Genomic DNA, 9,186 nt, shown 5'->3' with positions numbered 1-9,186 from the left:
AGAAAGAAACAAAAAACTTTGTGCGGGAGGAGACGCGTGCCAACCAGCAGCGCGAGCTCAGTTTGTCCAAAGAAGCGCCGAGAGAAGTCCGTCTCCTCATCTGAAAGGATCTATAATCCGCTGGAACCACGGCTTCTAAGGTGGACACCGTTTTCTCCTCTCTATCCCTGCATTTCTTCAAGAAAGAAATGGAAGAGGGCTCCAGTTCCCCGGTCTCCCCTGTGGATAGTCTAGTGACGAGCGAGGAGGAGCTGGACCGGCAGCAGCACAAGCAGCGCTTCTCCAGGAAGAGGAGACACAGCAGCAAGAAGTCCGGCGGCGAGGACAGCGGCGGGAGCAGCCCGGCTCCGGGCAAGAGGGGCAAGAAGCCCAGTCCGAGCGGCGCGCAGTCCTACGAGGAGCTGCAGAACCAGCGGGTCCTGGCCAACGTCCGGGAGAGGCAGCGGACTCAGTCCCTGAACGAGGCCTTTGCGTCTTTGCGCAAAATCATCCCCACGCTGCCGTCGGACAAACTCAGCAAGATCCAGACTCTGAAGCTGGCCTCCAGGTACATAGACTTCCTGTGTCAGGTGCTGCAGAGCGACGAGATGGACAACAAGATGTCCAGCTGCAGCTACGTGGCGCACGAGAGACTCAGTTACGCGTTCTCGGTGTGGAGGATGGAGGGCGCGTGGTCCATGTCAGCATCTCACTAGCACCCAGAGACCTTCACGTACAATGCCAAAGCGGTGAGAAAAAACAGCTTCATGTTGCATTTCATGGAAATATCAAACATTAAAGCTACATTCTCACAATTATCTTCACAATGTGCGTAAATATTTGGGTTGATTTGTCCAGGGGGGTTAAGTTTGAAACAAAAGTATCAGTTAACATTGAGGCCTCAGCATCTTCTGCGCGTCTCAACTCCAAAACAGAGTCCAAACTTTCTTCAGCATCTCATAATCCTCCAGTGAAAGGGTTAAGGATTGAGTTGGAGCGGAAGCTGTGGAAGACTGGCGCAGAGAAGGCGCAGCTGCAGCGCCATCACGGCTAATTTCGATCCACAACAGAGCGCGTTTCCTGTGCGCAGACCGCAGGAATGGGCAGCTCAAACAACAAAACCAGAGCAGCTCACTATTTTTACTGACCTGCAGCCTGCTTGGTTTATACCAGCGACAACACACACGCCACTATTAGGAAGTGTATATTTGTGTTGGGAACGAATTAAATTAAAAAAAGCAAGGATTTGTCCTTTTTCAGCTGCAAAATGCTGCTGCTGAATGGACTCCCCGGAGGTGGCATAAAACTGCTTCTTTAACAAAATTAAAATATTTTTATTTGAAGCTGAATTCTAAAAGATAAAGCAAACGACGATAAAACTTTATTTCTTAAAAACAGGAGAGAAATAAGCTTCATTATGGTTATTTGTACACTAACAGTTGATTAGAGGATGGATTACTTTTTTCTGTTTTTAACTGACCTCCAGGAAACGTAACAACATAGTGTTTGTTTAAATATACTTTTTCAAATAACCAGCCTAGCACAAAAATTTATTTCACTAAAAAAAACCCTGAAATGTTAGATTTTTATAATTTAGTGGTGTCAGCTGGTTCTATTAGATTTGAAAAGTAATAATCTTTAATTGAAGTTTTGCCCTCAACACATAACTCATGGATGGAAAAAGCACAAGAAGCTTGTTTAAAATAAATTAAATTATTAGACAAAGTAGGGCCTAATGTACATGTCTTTATTTGGTAAAATGAATTTCGCATTTTAGGTAAAGTGGTTAATTAGCATTATTTGGTTGCTTTCATAGTTCATATTATTGCTTCATTTCAAGAAAACCTGTTTATTTTTTCTGTTAAAAGTTGATTGAAACCTTTAGATTCAAGGTAAAATAGCCGTGTGATTTAATTTGTTGTTGTATAAATTCAAATTGTGAAAAAGTCCAAAATAAACTCCAAATCCTGCTCTCAGCCATAGGTTCCAGTGAAAGCCTTCGGACCTAATGGCACCCTGATGAATTTTATTTTCTTGTTGTTTTAGGGTCGTAAAATGAAAATATGTGCCTCAAACTGCAGGTTAAAATAAAAACACGCAGCTGTCAGAGGGAAACGTTCCTGTTGCCATGTGGTTTTACTCAGCTCAGTGGTTAAAATAACTGATTCATTAATGACTTCCCTTTCACTCAGGGAGCCAAAAAATTCATCATCTTCAAAAGACTAATTCTGATTTTGTGTATTTCTGCACACCCAGTCATAATTACTCTATTTTAAATTTATTTCTTACCTTCATTACAGACTGTTTGCTTCTAAAGACCAAAGGGATTATTGAACCCATCAACCTCAAAGGGCCATGGAGGAGAGGCGTAACGTGACCCACAAGTGCATCAGCGGTGTGTGTGTGTGTGTGTGTGTGGACGCAGATTGGATCTGAAAGGAGAACCGACAGAAGATCCAGACAGTTGTGTGCATTTCCAGCCTGTATTTCTTTTTCTGTTGTTTTTACAAGAAGATATATTTTGTTTTGTTTTGTTTTTTCCCCCCAAAAGTCTTTAAAAACAAAGTATAAAAATCTTTATATGAATGCATTTTGTACATAATTATGTAACTATGTTCTGTAAAAAGGACCAGTGCAGGTCCGACTCTCTGGCTGCATGGGTTTATTTTTATTTCACTGACTTTCTTTAAGTCTCCATCTGAAATTTGTCTAATTTACACTGTCCTTTTTATTTATTAAACAGTTTTTTTTAATGAAACGTGTCTTTTTTTTAAATCTCATGTGAATTTTGAGAAATAGGTCTTTCAGCTGAATAGGTTGCATTTAAAGACTACAGCTATTTAGATTAATTTACAACAAAACAAAGAGAAGCTGTCTTTACAGTCAAAGATTTGTTTTCCCTGCCGGGTGTGAGAAGTTGCCCTTTTACCCCCCACTCCCCACCCCCATCTGCTTGTTATGGAGGAAAAAAGCTACTTTAAAAAAAGAAAACAGACCATAAAGTTACAGCTTCATTAAGATTGCAGGAAATAGTTTTTTTTTCTTTTTTAACTCAGCCACATAAAATGTTTCTGTGCTTTTAAACGAGCGATCATTTTAACCCCTGATGCCTTAAGGAGCAGGGAGCCCCAACAAGCTGCAGATAAGGACAATAACTCCGCCTGGGGCCAGAAAAAAGACCCTCAGATTTCCTTTGAATCTGTCCTGCTACCTCTGAATTCAAAGTGTTTACATCTCTGTTTCCCAGATGGAGTTAGATTAAATCGAAACAGTAAAAGGAGCTCTTTGTTAATGCGGGGCTGCTGCTTTTCTGGGACTCCTCTGTGGCTTTCATTCTCAGCAAAACAAAGCTCCGATCAGACAAACGGTACATTTTACATCAGGCTGCAACAACTCTACAGCATTTCTGAACATTTTTAAAGTCTGTCAGGTCTTTCATTAATGATGCTGTAAACCTAATAAATACAGACAGACTTTTCTGGTGGTCTGGTGATGCGCTGGAAACACCTGGAACCACCGCAGCTTCATCCTCCCGCTGCTTTTGTGAGGATCTGATGCTCTAATCCAGGGGTTCCCAAACATTTTAGCTTCTGACCCCCAAAATAACAACTTGCCACCCCAAACATCCTTGACTGAATTACACAAGCATTACAAATAAACAAACGAAATATCACTTTAACAGAAAATGCAGCGTGAATCCTGAGTGCTGCATGACTTTGCTGAAATTTGCAGAAGAAGCTATGGGTTGTTGAAGCTAAACTTAAGCACCAGCTGAAAAAACAAAAGCTGCAAAATGTTAACTAAAAGCAGCTAAAGTTTAGTTAAAAGTAGCAAAATGTGAGCTAAAAACAGCCGCACAGAAGCTACAATCTAAAAAATAGCAGAATGGCAGCTAAAAGAAGACAAAAAGAAGCTAGCATGTTGAAGCAGAGTCCAAACAGAACTGAAGAGATCTCAGTGTAATTTCATAAAGAAAATATATTTATAAATGAAGTTAAATAAAAAAGTCATAGCACCCATCCCCTGAATGAGCTGATTGTGTTGATGACTAAAACAGCCCAAATTATGTAGAAGTAGATGGCAAAACAAATATATAGAAAATAAAAATACAAAACAAAATAGTCTGATTGCTGACTCAGCATTCAAGCAGTAAACATATAATGACAACAAAAAGTTTCAACTCACATTAGACTATTTTTTTTGCCCCTGTTTATAACTACAGTTGTTCTCTTTTGTAACAATTAGTGAAAATAGAAAAGGATTTAAAAAAAAAAAATTATTCCGTTGTATTTCTGGAGACCACTTCAGGACCCAAACCTTGGTGTGTTGTGACCCACAGCGGGGCCCTGACCCTAACCTTGGGAACCAAAACTTGTCTTATATGACTGCCATAAACACTGATACACTTGGGTTGAACTTGACAAGTGCAGAGGAGTTTTGATTTCCAGGTGATTTTAAACTGATTTATCAGACGCTGAAGGTGGAATTATGCTGTGATTTCTGCACCGAGCTCAAGATTATTTGACTTTACACACAAGAGTTATGATAACACACAAAACTTTAAACCCCTGTATTTCACTGTTTGGGTGATTTCTTGCAGGGTTCAGACAACACCAGGCAGAATCCTGCCCTGAATCTTTCACAATAACTTGTAAAAGATGAACAGATGCTACAGTGTGCAGTCACTTTTGACTTGGTGGTCTTGGATGCTGCGTTTCCTACCAAGGCCAGCTTGTCCATAGGAGCCTGTTTGATACCTGCTCATTATCCCAAACCCTCACAGCTGAGCAGCTCACAATCACCCGGGGGCCACCGCTCCAGCGGCGCGAGAGATCCAGATGTTTCCCGTAAACTCAGACGGAAAAAGCTACAAAACTTTAATTTGCAGTAAAAAAAAGAGGGGATAAAGTAAAGGTTTACGCTCTGTGTGTCTCAAATGGTATTCTGTGTTAGTTTGGTTGGGTAAAAAAACTCCCAAAGTGAACCTTTCTACCACTTGGTGTGAGCCTGACTGAACTTTGTTTGTTTGTGTGCTGTGCTGGCAGAGCTGAGCGTCAGCTGTGTTGGCTGCCACCAAGGCAAAAGCCTTTGTCAGGCTTCAAATATGCCTCAAACGTTAAGCTCTGTCCTTGTTTTCCTTTTGATCCCGCTTTTAAAGAATCTGTTGAAAGGAATGACACAAGTTCATAAAAAAGAGGCGCTTATGAAATAAGACAAAACACATTCACGATAAAAACAGTTTTAAGGGTTTTTTTTTAGCATTTGTTGCAGGAAAGATTAAGTGTTATCCAAGTAGAGGGCAAAGATGATTTGATTTAAGGATGGGGTTTATGAAAAGAAAAGAACTATTTGTTTTTTGTAAAATGATAAATGCCAATAAAAACCTATAGTGAAAATATTTAGTCAGCCTAAAAGATCTTATATCTCTAAAGTAAAAGGACACATTCAGCATCCCAAATCCTCCTAAACTGTCTGTTAAAAAGACCCTTTTATAGACTGTATGTTTCTCACTTAAATAGCTTTTATTTGTCTTAAAATTATCTTTTTTTTATTTCTTGTGCCTCAACTTACTGTTGGCTTTCAACTCTATGATGACGACCCAAACAAAACATTTTAATTCCAAAGTAATCAAGAAACAAATAATCAACCAGGTGCTGCTAATTATTGCTAATCATCATTAAAAATTATAAAACTACATTAAAAAAAAGAAAGAAAAAAGGCTTGTTTAGAAGGATTTGGAGAAAACTTTGCAGAACAGGGAGTACTTGATCAAAAAATCCAAATCACTGCAAACACCTGATACCAGCTGTCAAGCACGGAGGTGGAGGGGTAATGATTTGGGCTTCATTTGTCACCGTGGGGCCTTAGTTGACCATCAACTTCTCTGTAGACCGAAGGATTCTGGAGTCAGATGTGAGGCCATCCGTCCGACAGCTGAAGCTTGAACCAAACAGGACAACGATCCCAAACACAGCAGCTGATCTACAACAGAACGGGTCAAAACAAAAAGAATCAAGGGGCTGCAACAGTCCAATCAGAGTCCAGAACCTCAGCCTGATTCAGATGCTGTTGTTGGAGCTTAAAAGAGTTGTGCAGAAAGAAAAGCCTGGAAACCCGAAAGCAAGCCAAGTCATAAAGAAGAGTGGGGCAAAATGTTTATAAAGTAATCAAAGAGACTGATAAGTCATACAGGCGATGATTACAGAGAAGTATTGCTGCTAAAGACAGTTCTTTAAACTGTTGGATCATGGGGCGTTTTTACATTTGGACCTTTTTTTGTTTAGTAAATGATATGATGTAAAGGTTGTAGAATAAGGTGTTTCATTTTCATTAGGCCGACCCAAAAAGGGTTCAAATTACAGCAGAAATTCATATTAGAAAGATAATAAATGTCTGACTTACAATGAATACAGATGGAGAAAACAGACGAAACATCAAATATTAACATCTCTCCAAAGATTCAGGATTTGTTGTAGCTACAAACAAAGATAAAAAATAAAATTTATCGCAGTAACTTCTGCCCGTTACTGCTTTGGATCAGACATGAACTGTTAATTGACTATTTCTTTTGCTAGTGAGTCATTTTAATAAAATAATAAAAGTTAGTTTGTTGCCTTCAGTTTCTTATTTCCAGCCCCAGTTGTTAAACTTAATTTGTTTTTTTAAACCCTGCGGGTCGTATGTTTGTAAAATAAGAGGCCTCCTCCGCTGATCATTAGCTCCAGTGAGGACTGCAGGGGTCAGCAGAGGTTCCCAGGTCACATCACTTCAGTAACTAATTTATTAACTTGAAGGCTTTATTTCGCTCATGGGAGATGGACAAAAAAATGTCTGATTTAAATAAATATTTTTACAATTCAAGGAGCAAAACGGAGAAGGAAAAGTACAGAAACAAAAAAGCAAATTGGAGCTTTTTGGAGGGACATGCTTTATTTAAAACATGGCTGTTGTTTTGATAATCATCAGTGTTTAAATACTAAAACTTTTAATTTTTTAATGCTATTTGCACTGTCAGAAGCTGGTGAGAAACAATATTTAATTTCAGCCTTTGTATTTTTCAAAATGACGAAGATTTTTGAATTTTAATTGTGGTTCATTCCTGCTGATGGAAGCCTCCTAGTGGCAGAACTTGAATCATTCAGCCTCCATGTCAGGTTTAAAAACATTAAATCATTAAATGGAAAAGTCATATTTAGTTGAACAATCCTTCACATTGAAAAACTCACTCACTTCTGTGAGCCTGTAAAGAACTGGATGGATAAAAGCAATAAGGTAATTTATTACTAAACTTATAATATAGAATTTTATTCTGCAGTTTATTAGAATAAAAAAAAGTGAGCTTTTAAAACAAAACCAGTGTGCACGTCCTGCAGATGATGACTCTGCTGTTCTTCACACCTGAACTGACCTTTCCTCCTCAAAGCTGTGTGTGTTTTTGCCCTTCTGATGTGCAAAACACAGACTCTTCCAGACTAAACACGTATCGATCGAGCAAATGGATCAGGAGTCTGAACGAGACGGGAACATCCAGTAAACTACTGACTCTTCCATGCACGTTTCTGCTGGCGTTTCCATTGTTATCGCCAGCAGCCAAAAGGCAAAAGGCCTCTTTCTGTGTGTGTCTGTTAGCAAAATATCTCATGAAGCACTGAATTGATTTTAATGAAACTTTCAGGAAGTGATCATTGGATGTACATCCAATTAAGATGGCGTCCACAGCTACTCAACATTATCAAACATTGAATTCCTATAAATCAATCAGATTTACAGATCCTGAGCTACAATTTGATGTGTTAGCAGCTGAAAATCATTCACAACATATACTCTGAGCGTGACATGCTGGAATATGGCATGAGACCGCGCATAACCTTAATAACTCCATCATTTCTCAAGTTTCTCCCGGTGTTTGGTGTGACCCTTTATGTAATGTCTGTGTGTGTTGACGATCCAAATTTAATCCTAATAACTTTAGTATAATTAGTTTGTCTTGTCATTTGTGCAGCTGGCCAAAGCCTCATCACCCGTTTGGAGTTCCCTAAACCTGCAATTAAAGATGTGCGGCGATGAGCACATCTGGCAGGACGAGGTCTTTTTTCTGCACACCAGTGGCAGCATAATAACAGAGCTAACTGATAACGAAGAGCTGCCTCAAACCAGAAAGTCACTGCGGGGAGAGGAGAGATAAAATAGATGCTTGTCTGCTTTGTTGTGGGGGCGATGAGGCAGCCATCTTGTGGGTTGGACCTCATGAAGGGGGTGAACTTTAACCAGAAAGGCTCCACCTCCTCCGTGACCCGATGTGACTGAGGTCACACAGCAGAGATACAGTGAGCTAAAGGTGAGCCGGGCAGTCTGAGTGTCGCGTCGCTGTCATCAGAGCATCTCCGGTCACAGAGGAACCATAAACTCAGCTTTACTGTCACTCAGGGAGTCCCTGAAGCTCTGCATCATGGTCAATATTGTCCCTCATGTCTCCGTCTGCATTGTGTCTCAAATCTTCGTGATTTACAGGCCAACAAAGCTGGAGGCAGCAGCCTTATTTATGCTGACGTGCGCACAGGAATGTGTTTATTTGAGGGGAGGAAAGTCAGGATTGGTTTTGTTTGCTTTTGAACTGTTGTCTCAGCGTTAGTTCCACCACCGGCAGAGATTCACTTCTGTTTATTTGGACACAAGCTCTGACCTCTGACCTCTGCAAATGTGCGGGTAATCCCCGTCAGAGCTACTGTGGGACCTTTGTTGTTAGTGGACTTTAAGGGAAATTTGTTCAGTTTTACATACAAACAGCTGTTTACAGGTCTTTGACTTTAGACCTATACTTTACAGTTTGACACAATGAGACATAGATTATAAACTTAAAAATAGTTTTTATCTTCATCAGGCTGCCTAAGAAATAAGTTGGGAGGCTTATTTAATATGAAGCCTCATGACAGAAAAGGGATAAATGACTATTTCTTGATGAGAAACTGTCTAAGAAATTGGAGATCACAGCTGTCCAGATGAGTTTGATTATGTTTGTTTGCTTGTTTGAAAATAATTATTTCCTCACATTTGACAAACTCCTCAGAGACTCAACCTTCTGAGGATAGATCTTGTTTTTGCAGTTTCACCGACAGCCAATTTAACAGATGTAAAAACCAGACAGTTATTTTTTTTTTTCCAAAACAATACTTTTATATTATACATGTCAAAGACAACATGTTAGAG

General features: G+C 39.7%; 1 protein-coding gene across 1 annotated transcript; it reads left to right on the top strand.

Annotated features, from left to right (window-relative positions):
- The first annotated feature begins 4 nt into the window (after nucleotides 1–4).
- twist2 (twist-related protein 2) lies at nucleotides 5–2,737 on the top strand. Its single transcript, XM_017420638.3, has 2 exons — nucleotides 5–728; nucleotides 2,280–2,737. The coding sequence occupies exon 1, from the start codon at nucleotides 189–191 to the stop codon at nucleotides 693–695; it is 507 nt and encodes a 168-aa protein (XP_017276127.1). The 5' UTR covers nucleotides 5–188; the 3' UTR covers nucleotides 696–728; nucleotides 2,280–2,737.
- Nucleotides 2,738–9,186: the final 6,449 nt, after the last annotated feature.

This window comes from Kryptolebias marmoratus, linkage group LG6 (assembly GCF_001649575.2).
Source record: "Kryptolebias marmoratus isolate JLee-2015 linkage group LG6, ASM164957v2, whole genome shotgun sequence".
Lineage (NCBI taxonomy): Eukaryota > Metazoa > Chordata > Actinopteri > Cyprinodontiformes > Rivulidae > Kryptolebias > Kryptolebias marmoratus.
The sequence above is the reverse complement of the archived record's forward strand: the minus strand, read 5'-3'. Positions and strand labels throughout refer to the sequence as shown.